Source organism: Abramis brama (genome assembly GCF_963993115.1).
Source record: "Abramis brama genome assembly, chromosome: 21".
Classification (NCBI taxonomy): domain Eukaryota; kingdom Metazoa; phylum Chordata; class Actinopteri; order Cypriniformes; family Leuciscidae; genus Abramis; species Abramis brama.
The window spans coordinates 8830379-8854283 of NC_139983.1; the positions used below are offsets into that span (position 1 = coordinate 8830379).

General features: G+C 36.3%; 2 protein-coding genes across 4 annotated transcripts in view; one reads left to right on the forward strand and one right to left on the reverse strand.

Annotated features, from left to right (window-relative positions):
- The window catches only part of supt3h (SPT3 homolog, SAGA and STAGA complex component), a 124181-nt gene extending 116080 nt beyond the window's left edge, over positions 1 to 8101 (reverse strand). Inside the window, exons 1-2 of one of the 2 annotated variants that reach the window (XM_084097647.1) lie at positions 7961 to 8101; positions 1090 to 1199 (exon numbers count right to left, since the gene is read on the reverse strand). In XM_084097647.1, the coding sequence (XP_083953773.1) occupies positions 1090 to 1199; positions 7961 to 7987 (137 nt within the window). In that variant the 5' untranslated portion in view covers positions 7988 to 8101. Of the gene's footprint in view, positions 1 to 1089; positions 1200 to 6293; positions 6405 to 7960 lie in introns of those variants that run through there. The other variant, XM_084097648.1, reaches the window with a different exon arrangement.
- Positions 1 to 23905, forward strand: part of runx2a (RUNX family transcription factor 2a) — a 68013-nt gene that overhangs the window by 15693 nt on the left and 28415 nt on the right. For both annotated transcript variants that reach the window (XM_084097642.1, XM_084097643.1), the window contains 3 exons: positions 7996 to 8243; positions 9848 to 10004; positions 17181 to 17285. In XM_084097642.1, coding sequence (XP_083953768.1) covers positions 7996 to 8243; positions 9848 to 10004; positions 17181 to 17285 — 510 coding nt within the window. The remainder of the gene's footprint in view (positions 1 to 7995; positions 8244 to 9847; positions 10005 to 17180; positions 17286 to 23905) is intronic.

Genomic DNA, 23905 nt, shown 5'->3' on the forward strand with positions numbered 1-23905 from the left:
AAAATACATAATGTAATATACATAAAATAAACAATCAACTATGCAGAGACTGAGTTTGTGTGGAGCAGCATTTATTGTGAATGAAGCTGCTCTGAGATGCTGGAAGAACGCATGTAAATAAAGCGCCACGCTTCACTCTGAATCCCACAGCGCATATATATTTATCGCAGCTTTTGTTATTTCACAACAGCACTCTGCTATATTATGATATTTAAATGGTTTTAATATATCGTGCAGCCTTAGAAAATGGCCTGATCATGCGGTTCATGGATTCTCGTCCGTGGAACCCGCAACTTCCAGCATTTTGCCGGTTAATCGACACGGGTAAATTGCAATTGAGTATCTTTTATAGACGAGCATTCGAATTTAATCGAGGATTCGTGATAGCCCTTATTGGAGCTTTATAAAATTAGCAATGAGTATTGTATTAAAGTCGCCCTGTGGTGAAAATCAAGTTTTTAATGTTGTTTATATGTCTATGTGGTGTTTTTAATATGCTTTAAGACAAACCATGTGCAAATTCATAAGTCGACAGTATTGCTGAGTATTTTCTCCTTTAAAACTGCAGTGAACCAAAGACAGTCTCAAAAACACGGTTTGAAGTCGCTGGTGTTTCTGACGTCACAAACTGCCTTGTAACCAATCACGTCAACATGTGATCATCAATGAGCGAATCTGTGAGCTGGTGTGAGTTTGCATATTCACAGAACCGCGTATAGGCTACTAAATGAGGCAAGGGTGTATAGTTATATTCAAGCTATTTTAAGGCATGAAGTTTTTTGTGAAAGTTAAAAAAAAAAAAAAAAAACCTTTAAATATGTCATTTTGGTGATCAAAGATGAGTTTTAAGGGAGACAATGATTGACTACAGGGGGACTTTAACCTATGGGAAAAACCATGTACCAAGGTATCAACCATATTCTTCTCTGAATTATCTTGGAGTATCACGTAAATGACATATGAATATGTTACAGTCATCACCATATCTGGGCATCATCATCAACGCAACTCCACAGTGCTTGTTGTAAGGGCTGGAACACATCAGAGTTTTCCGAATGATTTTAGACAGGAAAACTTTCATCCACTTACATCATGCTCTGGAGCTCAGGGATGAAGCTGGTGGCCTTTCCGGATCCGCGTCCGGCCCCGGTGCTGCTGCTGCTGCTGGCTGCCATGGGGCTCGCAGCACTGCTGCTCATCTGTAACACACACACACACACACACACACACACGCTTTATACAACGCCCACTCAAAGCCTGAGCAATTATAAAGCCACTTCACATGGAAAACGCTTCCTGATGCATCCACCGACAGGAGAGGAAACACGCCACATGTTCAGAGCAGGACACGTTCAACCGGAGTCAATGACAAACGGCACTCACAAAGAGATGTCAAAGAGACGGGCGCAGGATGCTTTTTTTCAGCAAGTGAGACTGAACTATTTTTAATGACCAAAGCCAGGCTGCTTAAACTTCTGTAGGCAATGAGAGCTGATAAATGATCTTCTAGTTCAAAGGGAACGGCAGACATGTTTAAAGTCTCTTTTTGTTCTAATGTTTACTAAACGTTTGATCTTGCCAGCATTACATGGCATGATAAAAAGTGCATATTTAATTTCATATAACATTTTAGTGTTGTGCTCGTTTGGCACTAAATCCCTGAAATCAAAATGAACCAACGATCTCTGCAAAAAGCATTTAAATTATACATATAGGGGCCAATATATAAAATGACCGACAAAAAACATTTAAAGTAGTGGTCTACCAATATGTATATTTAAAATGCTCATGCCATTTCTATCTCTCTGTGCCTCTCTCTTGAAGTATTTATTAACTGCATGTCAAAAGTCTTATTTATTTGTTTGTTTGTTTTGAAATCTTAAAATCCTGACATCCTTCGGTTTAAATTTCATTTTGAATCAGACATTTATAAATAATAATAATTTCAAATATATATACCTTTTATGAATTTACAGTATAAATTGTGTACATTTTACACATAATTCATAAAAAATAAATTATCCTAATGACATAAAATATTCAGTATTTATTGATTGAACAATTTACACATTAATACACAAAAAATATTAAAATATAAATATCTAATAATTAAAATATACGATGTTTAAATTTTTCAGTATAAATTGAGTATATAATTTATACTCCGAGTAACAACAACAACTCCAATAATAATAATACCAAATATTTATACTTTTATATAGGCTATATATATATATATATATATATATATATATATATATATATATATATATATATATATATACACATATATATACATAAATTGAGTATTCAATTTATACTCAATTCACAAAAACATTATACTAATACTAATCATAATAATAATTTGAAAACGTAAAATGTGCACTAGCACTGATCAGGCTGTTTTTAGAAACTATGAGGCCTGGCTTATTAATCAGCTGATATATTGCCATAATGAGAATCTGCATTTTATATGGTTCATATATCGGTCTGTCACTCAAATATACTACACCTTTAAAGGAATAGTTTACTAGTTTCACTTACTCACCGTCAAGTTGTTTCAAACCTGTATGAGTTTCTCTCTTCTGCTGAACACAAAAAAGATATTTTGAAGAATGTCGGTAACCAAACAGTTGATGGACCCCATTGACTTCCATGGTAGGAAAAAAAAATACTATGGAAGTCAATTGTGTCCATTAACTGTCTGATTACCGACATTCTTCAAACTATATTTTTTTGTGTTCAGCAGAAGAGAGAAACTCATAAAGGTTTGAAACAACTTGAGGGTGAGTAAATGATGACAGTATTTTTAATTTTGAAGTGAACTATTCCTTTAACATCATGGTGGTTCTGACTGCATCTGTCTGCCACTCTCCAGAAACAGTTAACATTACTATCAGACTCAGAACCTCATTATTTGCTAATGCATCTGAATTATCTGAGCACGTGCCGTCGAGCAGTTAACATTCATCACACAGCTACCTCCACAGTTTGCAGTTAGACTTCCTCTAATACAAAGAAAACAAATTAACAGGATGCTGATACAACCCCAGAAATGGAGCTTGTCGAATTCAAATGCGCTCATTGTCGGCCTCGTCACGGCCCACCAGGATTATTTGAGCAAACCTTGGTCTGTTTGAACCTGAAGCTGAAACCACAGCCTTCCTACGGCATCAGACTATCAAATCTCACAAGCGGACGGCCCTTTTCTCACGTAGATGAGATATAATCCCCATTAATGCTGGTGTAGTCTGACAAACTTCATCAGTAAAGACATCATTATTACTTGCTCACCCTCATTAAAAAAACAGTATGAAATTTAGGGTGTGCTCACATTTAGTTTGGTTCTTTTGGCCTGGACCAAAAAAGAAAATAATACATTTAGTCCTGGTTCGATTAGCGTTCACACTGTCACTTTTAATACTGAAACTAAAGATACCCCAAAAAAATTGGGCTTTATGATGTAAATTTTGCGACAGAACTTTTGAAACATCCAAACCAATGCTGTGTGCTCAGATAAACGCGTTCAGTGTGTGTGCGTATATATGATGGTAGTAGCTAGCTCGTATGATAAAGCGGACAACTTGTGAAGAACTTATAAAATGTGTAAAGGAGTAAAAACAGTAAAAGATGTTGCATGTTTTTGGTTCGTTTACATGTTTTTGGTCCGTGTTGCGTTCATATTTCAGTCGAACCGGAACCGCACCAGAGTTGGTTTGAGTTCTCTTGTTTGGTGCGCACCAGGGAATGGTGGCAGCGTTCACACTTATTCAAATGAACCCCACTAACAGAGCAATCGCACCAGAGTTCATTTTAATCCAACCAAACATGCCAAGTGTGAACACACTATTAAAGTTGCCATGAAATTGACAACTGTTTTCTGTTTTTATATAGAATATTGGAGTATTTCTTAGACATGACATGGTTACGGCCTTGGTTTACTGGCACAAGGGCGGGAAAACCTGTCACTCATTTCACAAGAGATCGACCAATAGCAAACCACAACCATCCAATCAATACCCCATTGACAAAATCAAGTCCAGCCCTACATTTTTTCTTGTTCGAGAAGCCGTATCACTCAGATGTGTCACTAGTTGTCAAAAAGTTACTGAAATTTAAAATGTAAGTACCGACTTGGTACCGAAGTCTGTACTTTTGACAACACTATAGGGCAGAAAAGACTATCGCAACTTCCGTTTCATGCCGACTTTAAGCCATTAATCACAGATAATCTGCAGCTCTCAAATCTAATTCATGCTCACATTCAATTACTGTAAATAAAAAAAGTGACAGCAGTTTCAATACAGAGAATGGAGTGTGAGATCATTTCAGAGCTATGACAAAGCACAGACAGTCTTGTCACATGGCTTTAAAAGACTCAAAATACAGCACAAATCACACGGACTAGCTTTAATCATTCTGGGGTTTGACAGCGCACGTCCCGAATGGCTTCAAAGAGCACCCAGGATATTTTTCAAAATTTCTTATTTTCATGTTCCACAAGAATAACAACAGCATTTGGGTTTGGAACGACATGAAGGTGAACAAATAAAGGCAGAATTGTCATTTTTCAGCGACCTTCTCCTTTAATCAGAGCCAACATAAATCTTAATTCTGTCTCCGAGGGACACGAAACTAAATGTTCCTAAAGTGTCACCAAAGCAAACGCAGGGCCCTTTTCTTCAATAAACACATCGCGGCATAACATTTCCTTCTGTTTTCGCCCCCTCTGTTGGATGAAAGATAAAGCTTTTGCTTTGACTTGTGAAGGCAGATGGTCGCCATACTGGGCAAAATGAATTCAGATGTGGCAAATGAATCAAGATTACTTCAACATGCAAAAGGCTTTGAAAGAACAGAAAAGGGAGCCATTCTATTTATTGCATTTTTCCTCTATGTAATTAAATAGTCAGGACTTTTATGTAGCTTCCACGTCTTTTTTGTGTTTGTTTTGTTTTTTTCTACAGACGCCTAGTTAATTTCCTCATTTAGTCGTGGGCGTTCGATCTGTGTTTTGGTCGATTTTGCCAAGAGCAGTAGTCCTACAGCGTGTAAAGACAAAAATACGGATGACTCTTGGTGACATAAAATGATTTCGAGGAAGGGCACTTTTACTACTACGGCTCTAAGAAAGCCCACAAATATCAGCATTCAAAGACCTCCAACATATTTATTTCTTCTTTATCCAAGACATCCCAATCCAACCTTCCGCCACATGCTGTTTCAATATATATTCAACTATATTTTTCATTAATTACAATTACCCCAACTCAGCTGTCTCATAAATTTTCAGACGATCAACATAACAGGGGGAAAATCAGAAACATATTTGGCGCTCGCAGTCGCCGAAGAAGGAAATGTAACTTAATAGCGCGTCTTTCTCGAGGCCCTAATGAAGTGGCAAATGCGATTCAGAGCCATTGGATGTTTTATTTCCCTCCTACATCCTCGCTGGGCCGCCACACACAGTTCCCAGCGTCTCCACGAGACCTGCAATCATGCAAAATCCATTTCTCTCACACCAAAACGTGTAGATTAAAGGCTCATGGACGTGTACTTGGACAGGAAGGAGGAGGAGAAGAAACGAGTCGCACGTTCAAATCTCCATCATCCGTGTGTGTGCAAGTTTCCACAGAGTCAGACTTCTTGTCGAGTGCTGACATCACTCTTCCTACGGTCTTTCAAACAGCCAAGGTTTTACAAACAATACACATGGGGGGAAAGTCAGGCTAGACACAAGAGTGAGGATGTGATTTTTTCCAGAATAAAACACAGAACTGACTGTGAAGGAAGAACAGAGTATGAAACCTCAACTAACCACAGGCTCACAACTGGAGTCTGGAATAAGAAAACGGGATCAGCACTGGGATTTTTCAATCTAATTGTGATTTTTGCATATATAATGTGCATATTTAATTTGCATTTCGACATTAAAGCAAGCTCATTTTGGCTCAGTATATTATTTAATGCTAATGTATGACTTAAAGATGCTGAAATAACGTGACTTGTCAAAAAGCTATTTACTATAACTCTAACTATAACTAACAACTTTCACTAGATTTCAGAGAATCCAAACAGTTAAAACTATATCAAATAACATGCTTGTCAACATTATAAAGACATAATGAAGCTTGTAAAAGTGTTGTAACACACTTTGTGAACATACAGTGGACTGGACTGGACTGAACTGAACAAACAGAACATTTCGAGTCTCGTATCAATATCAGTGACTTTCAGACTAAATAAATAACCGAATTTTAACCTTACACATTAAAGTAACTGATTATCTTTACCTTATGTATGTTAAGATCTATTCAATCCATCCACATGTGCTCTTTCAAACTGCAAGGCACTTGACTCTGATGTAAACACACTGTTCAGCGCGTGTCTATTTGACGTCACTCGGTCTGCCAGGGATTGTGGGTAATGTAGTTTTTAATGGTTATCTAACGCAATAGCCCGCAGTGGTAAGCGAAAACTGCTGTAGATCTGAATTTAATCTCGTCGCATAATAAAAGACGAATTTAAACGTTAAAGAGCTTTTCTGATTTATCCGGTAAAAAAAAAAAAAAAAAAAAAAAATATTATCAATAGGCTAATAATAATAAAATACAAATCAATAGCCTAAAAATTAATATAACATTTGCATTGTAGCTACTTTTCAACAAAGAATTATTATAAAATAATGATGTTATACTTAATATTACCTTCGAATGTTATTCTTTGACCTTGTATAATTGCTTCCCCAATCTTTTTCAGATTAAAAAATACTAATTAGCCCGAAAATATGAACATAATATAGGCCTATGCATTAACATAGACTCATATATATATATATATAACACATATATATGTATATATACACTTCTTCAATGTTGTTGCCATGGCCTCTGTGCTGCTATTGTATAATATTAACTTTAGCCGGGCTCTTTATCTGTCTTTAGAAATAGGAACTGAGTCACTTCTCTTCTTCTCTTCTTTGCTTGTTTGCTTTCTGTCTGGTTTCAATGAGTTGTGTTTATGTCTCTTTATGAGCTCTTTGTGTCTCACGTGAGTGAACAGTGAAAGAAAACTTGCTGTTGCCATGAGAATTCACTGATGAATATTTCACTGTTAGTTGCTTAATACAGGTCTTTCCTTACTTTTTTCTTACATTTCGAGATAAATCACAACTGTTCTGCAGTTTATTTATAGCAACAGGGTCTCTATGTAATATTTTATGGATTGCTTTTTGGTATAAGAGGAAAAAGAGCTCTAAAAAACTGATATCAATCCTCTGAATTGCTGATTTATTTTGATGCCGTGAAATGGTGCTTGGAGACATGACGTGCTCAAGACTCATCAGCATAATAATCCTCCTGCTTCTGCATATATATATAAACCACAAAAAACCTGAGCTCACCCAAGTCCCTGCCTCCTAAGACAAACCACACAACGAGACAAAAACACTGCGGCTTTGCAGCGCCTTCATCTTTCTAACCACAACCTTTGGAATCACCTTTTTAACCCTTCACAAAGACCGTGCATGGACCAAGAAAGGTCTTGGGGACTTTTGCAAAGCCGTAAACTTTCTTTTTACTACTTACATGGTGGCACGTTTTAAGAAGCGCGGTAAAGTGAACTCTCCGATCGAGCGCTGCGCGTAACGCGAAGTGACTCGCTCTTATTCCGGATTTTGAAGTTTATTACAGCAACGTTCAACATTGGAGAAGCAAAAAATCGCCTCGTAAATTATGTCTGCGTTTCTTCTGCGTGTAACCATGAGCTCGCGCGCGTTAATTTCAACGCGATTCACCTGTAGGAGCGCGTAAAGCTTGCGCGTAAAGCCTGAGAGGAACCGATCTCATCCAACTTTTTCGGTTTCTGGAAGGCGCGTTACTCAGCCTAACGGACTTTATATAGATCCTGGCTATTTGTGATCGAAAACACTGACTTTAGTGCTGGTTTGAAGTGTCCTTACCTTTGCTGACATTGTTGTGATGCGCATTCCGGTAGACCCGAACACCAGCCGCAGGTTCAGTCCGCCGTCCAGCAGCCTTCAGCCGGTGGCGGGGAAGATGAGCGATGTGCAGCAGGAGCCGAACGCGGCGGTGCCGAGACTCCGACAGCACGACAACCGAACCATGGTGGAAATCATCGCGGACCACCCCGCCGAGCTCGTGCGCACGGACAGCCCCAACTTTCTGTGCTCAGTGCTGCCGTCTCACTGGAGGTGCAACAAAACTCTCCCGGTGGCGTTTAAGGTCAGAAACACTTACGGATTTAATAGTGATTTACAAATATTAGTATTTAGGCTACATTAAACTACATTTATGGGGGGTTTTTTTTCTTCTTTTTTTTCCTTCTAACTATTTAGATGCACATTAGCTCGTGATGTGTTTAGCATTTTAGACATGACCAGTAGATCAGTAGATCGTTTACATTCATAAATGAATATATTTATTAATTTAATTTATTAATTTAATTATTTAACCAGGCTGGTCTCGTTGAGATTTAAATCTCCTTTAGAGACCTGGCCAAGATCCAGACAACATTAAAATACATAGCATTACATAGCCTATACAGTTACAATAAAATTATTCTATTTAAGTTCATTTTATGTAAATGTACACTCACAGGTCTTGACGTTACATATACGGTTATACATGCTTCATATCTAATCAAACTTTTATTTAAATGTAAATGAACTAAAAATCTGTGCAGCATTGTTGGAGTTTTCCTATTGTAATCCAGTTCTTTAAAGACTTATTGGTGAACATGATTTATGATGTTTCTTTTCCACATCAACACTTCATGTGCTTTAATGTTAATAATAGTATGTAGTTGTTGTTGTTTTAATTATTGTTCGCGTTATTTGTGGGTGATGTTTAAAATGAGAAATCCTGCCGTATACTGGAGAGAAGTGAAATCTGAGAGATCTGAAGCTATTCATAGACACAAACACATGCATGTTTAATCACGCGGCATAAATTACACACAACTATTAATACTTTCACCAAAGATAGAGTATTTCAAATGCATCTAAAGTGTATGTGACAGGATGATTTCAGAGTCATTGTGTTCTGGAAACCTTTGTTCATTTATATGAGCTTGTAGAACTGAACCAGCTGCTCCTGCTCACATTGAACAATAACATCAAAACATTCATCTGAATTAAATCATTTTTACAGTTTGTTATTTTAGGGAAGAAAAGGTAAATATAGTAATTTTGCCATAAATGTGTGTTTTTATTTATTGAATTTTTTAAGTGTGGACAATGGACTAACTTTTAAACAAAAGGGTAATATGTGTGTGTGTATATATATATATATATATATATATATATATATATATATATATATATATATATATATATATATATACATTTATATATATATATATATATATACATTTATATATAGTGTGTACCTTGAAATGCAATGTAAGTCGCTTTGGATAAAAGCGTCTGCCAAATGCATAAATGTAAATGTAAATATTCAAATTTGCTTTAGACATTATGCTCATTGTTTATTGCTGAATCAATAGTAATGTTAAAGTCTTGGTGTAACTCATTTATACTGTGGACTCACTGATATCTCCTGATGTTTTCCAACCAGTTTAAGGTGATTTTTTTACATAGACAATTTGAAAGCTGACCTTAAAGGACAATCTAGCTTTTTTGTCTAATGATACATTTGCATGTTTGAATTGATTTATTGTGTTATTATTGTGTTATACAACAGTTTAGTTTCAAAATGTCACCTATAATCTGGATCACGGGCCTGTTTTGATCAGGATTGAGACAGTATAGGAATCAACAGTGGTGTAAACAGTGAATATGAGGGTAAATGTTGTGTTTTCTGCTCAGGTTGTTGCTCTGGGAGATGTTCCTGACGGGACCGTGGTGACAGTTATGGCAGGGAATGACGAGAACTACTCGGCAGAACTGCGAAACGCCTCAGCTGTCATGAAGAATCAGGTGGCGCGTTTCAACGACCTGAGATTTGTTGGCAGGAGTGGAAGAGGTTGGTACTTCCACTTTAATTTTATTTATTCTTCGCTGGCCGCTTCGTTTGCTTTGGCTGAATCATAAAAAGGGTCAAATCACGTAAGACATTCGTTTACAATAAATGACATGTTGGAAATAAAAGTTTGGCATGCGGTGCACAATCCAAATTGACAGGAAAAGTCAAGTTTTACCGCAAATACCCAGATAAAATGGATTTATTGCTATTTAAGGGTGTATAGATGGCATCTGTGTAACTTGTAAAAAAAAAAATTAAATATGATGCAAATTATACATAGCATATTTTACATAAACACAATAGGATACTGTCCAAGATTCCCCACTTACGGATAACACTGAAAAGAAAAGAACTGCAGAACTGGAACCGAATCACAGAGAGGCCTCAGCATTATTATTTTCCACGAGCGTCCAACATTTTGAGTGCTTCCACGTTGAGAATAAAGAAAAAGGGTGTGCTCCCAAAAAAAATAACTGTCATTTAAGTATTCCCGAAGCTTAAAACGTTTTAAAAAAACTTACAGCAGCATGTATCTGTTGCAAAGTAAAAATGGTATTTCCATTTAATATTTTTCTGTTACATCCACCCTACACACCCTGCAACCCCCCCCCCCCCCCCCCCCCCCCCTAATTTAGCACATGAATGCAGGCTCAAAGTGCTCACAGACTGCTTATGTGTGGATGAATGCTGCTTTTGATATGCTTGCAATTATTGTCAAAGACAAAATCCTGCTCTTGTGATCCTGTCGGAAGAAGGCATTGAGAGCGCAGGGCTTTGAAGGGAACGGGACAGGAGATCACAGGAGCGCCCGTCTGCTGCTGGAGGCTGCGTATCCGAGGTCTAGACTTGCCCTACTAATCCACTCGGGCACTTAAAGTGAAGCACGAACGTGTGCAGCAGGGAATCCCTCGCATGGCGCCCACAAACTACAGACTGAATCTGGATGAAAACAACTCCAGGTGTTTTGGGGAAGCGCCGCTCGACTTATTTGGGTTTTTTCAGTGGCTGATGCCAAGATATATAGAGAGCGTAGGGTGTAGCCGATGGCTGATGTATGTTGTGATAAACTGGTTTTGTCTGATATTTGGTTACTTTTGAGATTTAAAAGGATAGAAGTGGTTGCACTGCCCGTGTCAATTAAAAAATCTAAAAAGAAATTATATAAATATGTATAAATATACAATATATAATTTTGAGTAAATAGTGTTAATTATAAAAAATTATTATAATTATGAATTATAATTATTTAAAAAAAAAACAATTATTTATACATCATATTTGCTGTCACTAAATTCTATTGCACACACACACACACACACACACACACACATCTCTCTCTCTCTCTCTCTCTCTCTCTCTCTCTCTCTCTCTCTCTCTCTCTCTCTCTCTCTATATATATATATATATATATATATATATATATATATATATATATATATATATATATATATATATATATATATATATACCTGTATATATATATATATATATATATATATATATATCTCACTGGGGCAGTACATTGTGAAAAAGTACTGCCCCAGTTACAGCTTTTGTACCTTTTTTTTAAATATAGACACACACCCACACCCACACACCCACACACGCACACATGCACACACCGTTTAGTTCATGTCAGTCAGATTTTTTAAAATTGTTTTTGAAAGAAGTCTATTCTGCTCACCAATGCTGCATTTATTAGATCAATACAGTAAAAACTGCAATATTGTGAAATATTATTACAATTTTAGTTCACTATTTTCTGTCAATATATTTTATAAATGCAATTTATTTCTGTGATGCAAAGCTGAATTTTCAGGATCATTACTCCAGTCTATCACATGATCCTTTAGAAATCATTCTAATATGATGATTCATTATCAAAGTTGGAAACAGTTCTGCTGCTTAATATTTTTTCATAACCTGTGATACTTTTTTAGGATACTTTGATGAATAAAAAGTAAAAAAAAAGAAAAAAGAAGCAAATGTTTTAAAAAATAGAAATCTTTTGTAACAACAATATACACTACTGGTCAGTAATTTGGGGTCAGTAATTTTTTTTTTTTCTTTTTTTGAAATAAATCAATACTTTTATTCAGCAAGGATGTGTTACATTGATAAAAAGTGATAGTAAAGAAGATTTATATTATTAGAATTTTTTTTTTTTTTTTTGAATAAATGCAGTTCTTTTTAACCTTTTATTCATCAAATATATTAGGCAGCAGAACTGTTTCCAACACTCATAATAAATCAGAATATTAGAATGATTTCTAAAGGATCATGTGATAGACTGGATGTCACATGTGACACTGAAGACTGGAGTAATGATCCTGAAAATTCAGCTTTGCATCACAGAAATAAATGATAATTTAAAGTATAATAAATTGAAAACCAATTATTTTAAATTGTAATAATATATCACAATATTAATTTTTTTTTCTGTATTTGTGATCAAATAAATGCAGGCTTGATGAGCAGAAGAAACTTCTTTCAAAAACATTAAAAATAGTAATGTTTCCAAACTTTTGGCCTGTACTGTATATATATATGTATATATATATATATATATATATATATATATTTTTTTTTTTTTTTCAGGATTATTTGATGAACAGATAGTTCAAAAGAAATAGTTTCAACCGTCACTTTTGATCAATTGAGTGCATCCTTTCTAAATAGAAGAATTTCTTTAAAAAAAATCTTGACATTAAAAAAGGACAATCTTACTTTGCAAAACACATGCACAAAATATTTGAATATTATCCAGTGCAAGGTTGTTGGTAGATTCTGGAAGTGACACAAATGGGATGGATAAAGATGGATAACGCTTGTGTTAATCGGCCAAATATCAAAGGCAGTAATCGATTGCTACTCTTTATGTCTGTGGTGGGTAAATCAGTGGCATTTGCATGTGTGTTGAAGACACCAGATCGACCCACAATCAGTCCAAGAGGACACGGACGTGCAAACAGTAGTTTGTGGAGCATTCGGCTGGTCACCGAATGTCCTCACACACCCCCCACGCCATGGGTGCGCATCCGTGTTATCTCCTCACAGCTGTCACAGGGAACAGGGCTTGGCCCGCATGGAGACCCACACCTTCTCAGGCTAGAGTTTCCTCTATCTATGACACGGGATCTGGAAGAGGAAGTCAGGGAGGAGATAGCACAGCATAAGGAAATTAAATATGGAAAACGATACGATGCACTGTGTGGAAGATTAAAATAACATCGACCGCAATCAAACAAATGACACCAGAAAAATAGCGCTCCTTGAATTACCGTAAGCAACGCCATTTCCTGAGACGAGACATGATGTGTTTAACATTTCATTTACGCAGGAACACATTTCTGTTTTCAGAAGCGCTGTGCCATTATTTATGAATGGATTTTGCCACGCTGGGTTGGTTAGGTCAGGGCGGGATGTTTGTTGTTGATCAGGAGTTATGCATTTCACATGTCTCTTTCTGTTTAGGAAATCATTTGGAACAGAAAAACACTGCTGGATAAGCCATGCGTTTAGGATATTTTTAGTAGCTGGACACCAAGCGTTGGATGGATGGCAGATGCCAGGGTTGGTGGAGCGGTTAGACGCTGGGCTGGGCCGTGGTGTGTGTTGGGTATCAGCTCGCTGGGAAGGGCTCGGGTGGGTCCAAGAACGTCCTTTTGGGGGCGTATGGACAGATTCCTGTGTGGGAAAAGTAATTACATTAGCAAGACATTGCGTAACGTACAAAAATGTTGGTAAATCAAAAATCTGGCAGTTCTAACAACTGCTTTTTACAATAACAAATGTTTTACTCTTTCTAATTAATGGTAGAAAGTGTAAATACTTTAGCAATACATGTTGCAATTCCAGAAAATGCATGATGAATTGAAATGTTGCAATTCCAGAAAATGCATGATTAATTGAAATGTTGCAATTCTAAAAAATGCATGCATGAGTGTTTATTCTATGAAATATATTGTTGAATGAGATATATGTTCACTTAATATTTGAAAACTGGACTATTTTCATTTTATGAAGAAAATTTGCCTCACCTCTACAATGTTTGCATGATGTGGAAGGTTGCCAGGGTGTTGCTATGCAGTTGCTAAGGTGTTCTGAGTGGTTGCTAACTGGTCCTACTCAAAAGCTTGTTATACTTGGAGTTGGAGTATTACAAGAAAATTCAATTTCAGTCTTTCTTCTTCAAAATGTGATGTTTAACTCTACTTCTTTGTAATTATTTGTGCAATTTACTAGCAATTTCTGAGTGAAAGTAGGGTAACACTTTTTTTCGATGGTCCACTTTAGACATTCTACTAACTATTAGTAACTGTCCAACTACATGTCAAATAACTCTCATTAGAGTATTAGTAGACTGTCTGCTTAATATCTGCTAACACTTTATTTTGATGCTCCCTCAACAGACATTCTACTTAATATAAGTAACTTTGCAACTACATGTCAACTTATTCTACTAACTCAAACCTACTAAACCTAACAGTCCACTAACAGTCTAATGAGAGTTAGTTGACGTGCAATTACAAAGTTACTTATAGTTAGTAGAATGTCTAAAGCGGCCCATCGAAATAAAGTATAACCGAAAATTGTTTCAAGTAAAACCAATATTTTCAGTCAAGTCAAGTCAAGTCAAGTTTATTTATATAGCGCTTTTCACAATACTGATTGTATCAAAGCAGCTTCACAGTGTATGAGCTATATTAAAGCTTCATACAGTTTTTTTCTGTAGTGTTACAATATTTTACAGTTAAAATTACACTTTTTTTTTTTTACAGTGATGAAGCTGAATCAAAACAACAGGCTTGGTGACCTTAGATTATTTGTTTGAAAGCTCTTCCCATTCCAAGAGTTTGTCAATTTAACTTAGTTTAGAAGACATGCTGTCTGATGCACAAGCTACATAAGAAGTGTAGCTGCCTGTTGTATTGTGTCAGTGCCTTTCCACCCACTTCTTCCGGTCTTACTTGCAGATTGCATCTCTGAGAATGTGTCATGCTTGACTTCACAGCATGCTTCACACATTACACATTACTGCTGAGTCTGCCTCATTAGAAGAATCTTAGTATTTCCTGTGCTCTACCGACAGAAAGGTTCGCCTCTATAGCACGTTTTTATGTCGAAGTTAATTGGAAGTAAGAGCTCACACATTCATGAACGTTTAATCTGAAAAAAGAGAGAAGTTGCTCAGTAAAAGGTCACGTAAGATGAAAGATCAGTGACCGCAGGATCCCACCTTGACACCCAACCCTTGTTTTGAATCACACATAAAAGAATTATTACTAATACTAGCACTGCTGCAGAAGTTTATCCGTGGCTGCATTTTAAAGAGGAAAATCCAAATGCCACTGCATGAGACCATGCTTGCGAATGTTTGCAAGCTTCTGTATTTTATTTTTTATTTTTTTGCAACAGTTGAGGTCTAAAAGTAAAAATACTAGACATTTTCTTCATTAAGAAATCCTGGAAGTATTCTGTAAATTATCATATTATATTTAATTTAAATATTAAACACACACACACACATATATATATATATATATATATATATATATTTAAATATAGAAAAATAATAAAAAAATATTCAATTGATAATAGTAATAAATATTTATTAATCTAATATGCATCAAATTAAATGTTAATACATTTACATATTTACATATTAATAAAATATTTATTTAAAAAAAACTAAGAATATATATTTAATCATTTAAAATATATAATAATTTTCTGATTATCATATGCTTTTATATTTATATAATATCATTAAGCAGTTATATTAATGAAATGCATATTATTTAATTATTTACTTATTTAATTTTCCATTTTACCTTAAATTATACATTTACAAGGTCACATTGTAAAAGTGTGCCCAGTTATTAAGCTCTGTATCTGTATGGGTGGAGGGGGATAACCTAGGGATAACCTCATCAATCATAATGATGAGATAACAGATAATGATGAGCGAGCAAAATGAAGGAACGTGCTTGTGGTTTCGTTTTTTAAAATGCGAACAAAAGAGTTTTTGAACTTTTTTGACACAGAGCGAGAAACCGAAAAAGCAGACCATGCGCAAAAGAATAAATTAGCCTGTATGTTAAGATCGAAAACAACATTTGCTCTTTTTCATCAAGTACAAGAATTTAAATTAAAATCTGTATTATTTGACATTTATAACGTGAGTGAATCTTCAAAAAGATAGCAACTCACCAATAGCAGATTACAAGAGGACAACACAACACGTCTTCTGAGCTATTCCGAGATGTGTCTGAATTCCACAATCTTTTTCCTGTTGCTCAATATGATCACCATTCGCTAATACTTGAGCATACAATTGACTCCTCCCCAAACTTTATTTGTTTTTTTAGATTCTTAACATTGCTTAGGTTTTAATTATTTTTTAATTTTTTTAATGAAAGGGTATCACTTTATTTTGATGGTCTCTTTTGTAACTTTGCACAACATGTCAAATAATTCATATTAGTGTATTAGTAGACTGTCTGCTTAATATCTGCTATCTCTTTATTGTGATGCTCCTCCAAGAGACATTCTACTTACTTTAAGTAACTTTGCAAGTACATGTCAACTTATTCTAACCCTAACCCTAACCTACCATTCTACAAATACTGTACAAGCAAGCCCAACAAGCCCTGTATGAGTGTTTATTCTATACTGTTTAATGAGTTATTTGTTCACTTAATATTCGAAAATTGGACTATTTTCATTTTATAAAGAACATTTGCATAACCTCTACAATGTTTGCATGATGTGGATGGTTGCCAGGGTGTTGCTATGCAGGTGTTCTGAGTGGTTGGTGGTTGCTTACTGGTCCTACTCAACCAGTAACAGTAATGACAGAGGCCTAGCGCAGTCATTCCACTTGCATGTACTGTACATTATATAAAACCTAATATGGCCTGTTTTATGCATTTCTGATTTGTCATGTCCAAAAACTGAATATTACAAATTCAAATCTCAGCAAGGCTCACTCTCCAAACCAATTCCATTATTGTCCGTTGCGCCCAGGCCTTTTCAATGGCTCGAGTTCCTCGCAGTTAAAATCCCACAGTCATCACCGTGACCAGCAGAGAAATGCAAATGACCGCTGCGCAATGAATGCGACACATTGTCCGGCGGATTAATCGGGTTTGAACCTTTTTTTGTGTTTTGCAGGAAAGAGCTTCACGCTGACAATCACAGTATTCACGAACCCACCGCAAGTGGCGACTTACCATCGAGCCATAAAGGTCACAGTGGACGGACCGCGGGAGCCGCGAAGTGAGTACCAAATATCACACGTCATGTGATCAGCACGTGCAAAGAGCGCCCGAATCCAGAGATGAATGATTTTGTGCAGCATCGTGGCATAACGCCCAGCCAGTGGGACGAGACGTGTGGCCCGATGCATGAATTGATGCATAGATTGTGTTACGGTACTGTTTTAAAAAATGGATTCAGCACGCCTCAATGCACAAAGACGGCCTTTGAGGAGCTGCAGGCTCGATCAGCGAGAGGCAAATACAAACACGTGCTGTCAAGGCCGCTTGACTTGTGAAAATGTTTACTGTATTGCCCTCTTGCGCCTGTCCATCAACGTGCTCTTAAGAGCGAGCCGCTTGACCTTTGACCTGTGCTCTGGCTCTGTTCTGAATGGAATAATAGTGCACTGCGTAATGCGAAGTGTACAATCTGCTTTTTCACAGTTTTCACTCAGAAATTGCTATTGAAATGGCAAGCAACACGTTGATTTAAAACGGGAAATTTCGATAGGATTTTCTTGTAAAATGTACACCAATTATCTTTTTTATTAGAAAAATTCATTTTTTTTACATTTTCTTCCAAAAATGAAAATGATCCTATTATTTACTCTGCCTCAAGCCATCCTAGGTGTATATGACTTTCTTCTTTCAACCAAACACAATCAGAGTTATATTAAAAAATATCCTGGCTCTTCCAAGCTTTATAATGGGAGTTGAGTGCCCGAGTTTGTGAAGCTCCATCCATCCATCATAAAAGTAATCCAAATGACAATGGGTTAATAAAGGCCTTCTGAAGTGAAGCGATGGGTTTTTGTAAGAAAAATATCCATATTTAAAACTTTATAAGTCGAGTTCTGGCGGAAGAGTGACCTTCCAGGATATGATTTAATATAACTCCACTTGTGTTCGGCTGAAAGAAGAAAGTCATAGACACCTAGGATGGCTTAAGGGTGAGTAAATCATGGGATTTTTTTTTTTGGGTGAACTATCCCTTTAAGAATATACTAGTATATTATTCTGAACAGAGCCATGCTCATAGTTTTGAATATGAAGCATTGAAAGAATAATCCATCCTTTTGTTGGGTTACAAAAGAAGGTCAGGATGTATTTCCAGAAAAGAAAAAACAAAATCCATTTTATCCATCAATATTGGGTCATTACAGGATCAGCTGGATTTATAGGAAGCATTGTGACATTTCTCAGACAGAAAATAAACTTTGATGCTTTGTTTCACCGATACACTGAACAGATACTTGTCACGGAAAAGAGACACAGCCCATGTTCTCTCTCTCAGAGGAACCTGATCTGGCAAAAAGCTCCAGTTATGCTTCAATTATGAAAAAGCCATTTCATCGGAGTTGATGTCTGAACTTGTGAGTTGTGTGCAGTCCTCGCCGTTCTCGTGCCTAAACTTCTCAGTTGCTCTCACTACCTGAAAAAAGCCAACTGTTAGAAGACGCTGCCAAATTTCATTTTTCACACTGAGCCCCAGGACCCGTAAACACACACAAGCTGTCATGAATTACTTTCATGTGGCAGAGAATGGCACCAGGAACACACAGTGCTTGACTTTCTTTAGTACATGTTTATATTAAAGTCGGCTGCAATCTGACATTACGGCCAAAGTTCTTTGCAATAATCGTATAAAAGTAGATCGGATTCTGTCAACCGTTAACGGTGACTGGCAGATGTTTCTTACGCTTACGTTTTATGCAAACCTTTTCCGTTTTCGGTCGTGAAATTACTCAAGGCGTTCATGACGTGACAATGTGCTGTTACTATACGTTTCTAAATGATTGCACAAAAAATCCCTTTAACTTTCAAAGAGGGAGCTGAGATATATTTAAAGACCAGAATATCATAAAAACTGATTTGGATTAGTAAGAAACCACATAGCAATGTGTTAATGAAGTGCAACAGTGCCCATCCGGAAGTGGGTTTTTACATTATTTAAATATTTAAAAATCAGACAAAAAGATAAAGGTACAAACCTGGGAACTCAACATGAGAGAAAGAACTACAAACCCATGAAACACTGCGAATGACATAACTGAATTGAAATTAGTCATTTAAAGTTGTTGATGATAGAGTATATATAGGCTATATATATATGCATTGTGTTGTGCTTTTGGGTTAATGGAAATTTCTATAAAATTACTGGATAATATCCTGGCAGAAAATTACATGTACATTTTCTGTTTTCGTTTTTTGCAGTAATATGTAAGTATTTAGACAGCGTAGGGAGACCGTCTCGATTACGTGGGCGGAGCTAAAGAGCTCTTCCTTGCAACGTCTGATTGGTGGAATTTTCTTCACAGCATCATTATTGGTTTTTCACCATGAATTCCACTGTTAAACATGATTCTTTACAAAAATAAGATGAAATAATGCAGGCTGATGCCTTAAAAAAAAGCATATACCATCAATTAACAAAAGGTCTGTTCAACGAATCAGTTACTGCTAAAAATTCCCTATGGTGAAAAATGAATTGACCCTTTTCACATTTCCGGGTTTCTCAGAAGTGGCAGTCATCATAGTTGGGTAAACTTAAATAGCGGTGAATGAGCGACTACATTAAAAATATACATTTTTTGCATTCCAGTTTGCTCAAATAGCACAAGAAAAACTTCACAAAAGTGCTTTCACAAAGAAGAGTACAAAAAGATTGATAACGGCCGTCCCATAGCCACTGTATTAGAAACACCCTCACAGCAGCGTTAACTAGTTATTTGTAATTTGATGCAAAGGTAATAAAATACTAAGCATAGTGTTATAAGTGTACATACATAAATAAAAAAAAGTAAATATAAAAAACGTATGATGCCGATGACCGCTACAACGCATCTTCAGTCTGTGAAAAGTGTCCATGGAGTTTTTAACACCTGGAACTGCACTCCTATCAGAACACCTTAGCAACCCCTTAGCAATGCCCTGGTTACCAACCCAGAACATCTGAAGCATCATCATTTCATCTCACATCGTCACACGCCATCATACACAGAAACACACATGTCTGATGAGCGCTGCTGTAGATCCAGCCTTGGCGCAATTTCCTGGCACATTTGTAAAAAGAACACGCCAACCTGCCTGGCACACAGCTGTCGCCACTGGCCCCGTATTCAGAGATAACTTTCTGGCGGCTAAACCAACAATATCACTTCTTAAAGTCTCGTTTTTTCCCTCTTTACCTCCTCATCTCAATTAACACATCTGGCAGCAGCGTTTTGGAGCCACTTTATGCCAGTGTGTGATCTTCATTCATTAGCGGATTAATCGTGCCCTCGGGCATCTCTGATGTGACGGGCCTTTCATCTCACGCAGCTCATTCATCTTCAGTTTTTCTTTCTGGCTTTGTGTGCGTGTGTTTATCAAGGAAAAGACCAGTCGATGACATGGCTTCTGTTGGTGTAAACACAGACTAGTTTTTTCTTTCAGATGTTGCGTAATTACATAATTATATAGTTGGTTGATGTCTTTTTATTTAGTTAATTAGTATAAACCAGTGTAAATATTGTTGACTAACACCACAAAAAACTTTTCCATTACTTAAAATAAAGTAAACATTAACTGAAATAATATATATAACATATATATATATATGAAGAGTTCAGATGCGAAAGCCTCTAAGTGCCATCTGACATTTTCTTCTAGAATGATCATTTTTATAAAGCTTGTATATTTAAGTTAAGTAATTTCACTTAAATGACAATTAATAGGTAATTTGCATTGCCATTTAAGTGAAATTATTTAACTTAAATATACGAGCTTGATAAAAATGATCATTCTAGAAGAAAATTTCAGATGGCACTTAGAGGCTTTTGCATCTGAACTCTTCATATAAACACATACACTTTTTTTCTTTGTAATAATAACATGCAACAATGAATCACAAATAAGACCAGGACAATTTTAGTGAATGAAATCAATTTTGATTTTACATTCTTAAAAATAAAGTTACAAAAGAACCATTTTGCTCAGTGTGAAGAACATTTTTAAAATCTAAAGAACCTTTTTCCATTGAAAAAGTTCAATGGATGTTAAAGGGATAGTTCACCCAAAAATGAAAATTATCCCATAATTTACTCACCCTCAAGCCATCATAGGTGTATATGACTTTCTTCTTTCAGACGAATACAATCTGAGTTATATAAAAAATACCCTGGCTCTTCCAATCTTTATAATGTCAGTGAATGGTAACTAAGATTTTGAATCCCAAAAAAGTTCATCCATCCATCATAAATGTAATAAAGGCCTTCTGAAGTGAACCAATGCGTTTTTATAAGAAAAATGTCCATTTTTAAAACTTAAACTATAATCACTGGCTTCCGGTTATGGCCGTACGAGAGTCGAATTCCGGCAGAAGAGTGACCTCTGACCCGACGCGTGACGTATTGACGAACGCGAAAGCACAGCAAAACATAGCTAAACAAAACACCGGTCATGAATTAAAAGAGAATTCTCTAAAATTAGAATATTAAAAGAGAAATGTCAGAGGATCTTGAGTTTGTTGCCCAGCCTTATTGTCACCGAAGCTTACGCTACACCTACATCCTAGGTCATGCGTCGGGTCAGAGGTCACTCTTCTGCCGGAACTCGACTCTCTCGTTAAAGTGCGTACGGCCGGAACCGGGAGCTAGTGATTACAGTTTATAAAGTTATAATTATGGTAATTTTTCTTACATAAACGCATCGCTTCGCTTCAGATGGCCTTTATTAACCCTCTGGAGCCGTATTGATTACTTTTATGATGAATGGATGCGCTTTTTTACGCTTCAAAATCTCAGTTATTCACTCCAATTATAAAGCTTGGAAGAGCCAGGATATTTTTTAATGTAACTCAGATCGTGTTTGGCCTAGGATGGCTTGAGAGTGAGTAAATGATGGGATAATTTTCATTTTAGGGTGAACTATCCCTTTAAAGGTTCTTCACGGAACCATAGATGTGTAGACCTTTATTTTTAAGAGTGTAATGTTGACCTTAAAACCCATATTAGCCTCTCTGAGGTTTGCTGGGGTCTTTTATGCAATTTAACAGCTTTTATTTAGGCAAATAATGGTTCAGGTCAATCTTCTCCCCAATCTTATCTATCTGGAGGTCTATTTCTATCCTCATCTGCTGTAGCGGAAGGCAGGTGGCCATGCAGGACATGACACATTCAGAGGCATTTAGAGTTGAGCAACGTCCTGTGAGTGTGTCGTGAAGCTGCCTCTGCCTGCCTGTTTACACATTCCTCCTGCGCTTAAGAGAGAAAAACTGAGAGAGAGAGACACAAAAACTCTCATTCAGAGAGACAGACAGACATTCAGGCCTTTAATTAAGTTTCAACGTCATACAGTTCTTTTCCAAAGGACAGTTTTATTGCTCAGAGGTTGCTCTTTCATTGCTCATGCATAAGATTTAATTGAGTTCGCCGTTAGGTTGATGTATCAAATTTGTCTGGGATGTTTCTCCTGAAATTCCAACACAATTGAGACGAGGGTAAACGGTGTATATGTTCCTTCATCACTATAAGTGTTCACACTTTTAAAAAAAGAAAATTCTTACTTTCTCGTTTACTTCTTGTTCAGATTGCATGTTACTGAATCTGTTTTTTTGTAAGTGAAATGAGTAAATGCACACTCACATTTAGTCTAGAACTATAATCATGCTTACAAAGCGCACACAATGCTTCTGCATTTACTCATGGTTTCTCTTAAAGGATTAGTTCACTTTCAAAAAAATGTTTGCTGATAATTTACTCACCCCGATGTCAGCCAAGATATCCATGTCTTTCTTTCTTCAGTCGAAAAGAAATTAAGGTTTTTGAGGAAAACATTCCAGGATTTTTCTACACAGAATGGACTTCAATGGCAACCAACGTGATGATGCAATGCGTGGCACATCTCAGAGATGGTACACGACGAGCATTTGTGGTTAAAAAGTATATATACATTTTTTTTTTTTTTAGAAAATGACCGATCGTTTCGCCAGATAAGACCCTTATTTCTCAACTGAGATCGTGTAGAGACCATTTGAACCTTCTTTGAACATTGGTATAGTTGGTTGCAATTGAAGTCCATCCTGTGCAGAAAAATCCTGGAATGTTTTCCTCAAAAACCTTAATTTCTTTTCGACTGAAGAAGGAAAGACATGGATATCTTGGATGACATCGGGATGAGTAAATTATCAGCAAAAAATATTTTGAAAGTGAACTAATACTTTAACATGGGGACAGGAGAGGTGTCAGTCAATACATGGGAAAACAAAGTAGCTTGAATTACTTATTTGAAAAAGTAATACTTAGTTGTAAATTTAAAAGTAATGTGTTACATTACTCATTACTTGTAAAAAGTAATCTGATTACGTAATTCGTGTTACTTGTAATGCGTTACCCAAAAAAACTGACTGATGTGTTACTAACAGCTTGCGCCTGCGCAAATCCTCTTTTGGTGTAAACAAACTCCTGTCAGGATTTACTAAAGACACGTCATGAAAAATTAGCACTGAAAAGGCGTGAAAAGGGTTATTTTTGCAGGGTTTCCCTTTCAGACGTAAAATTTAGAGAAGAGTATTTAAATGAATAATGCAAGGTGATTTCCTAAGTTTTGCGCTAGTCAGTTTACTGTTATTTGCATTTTTATTTACCCCCCAAAAACAGC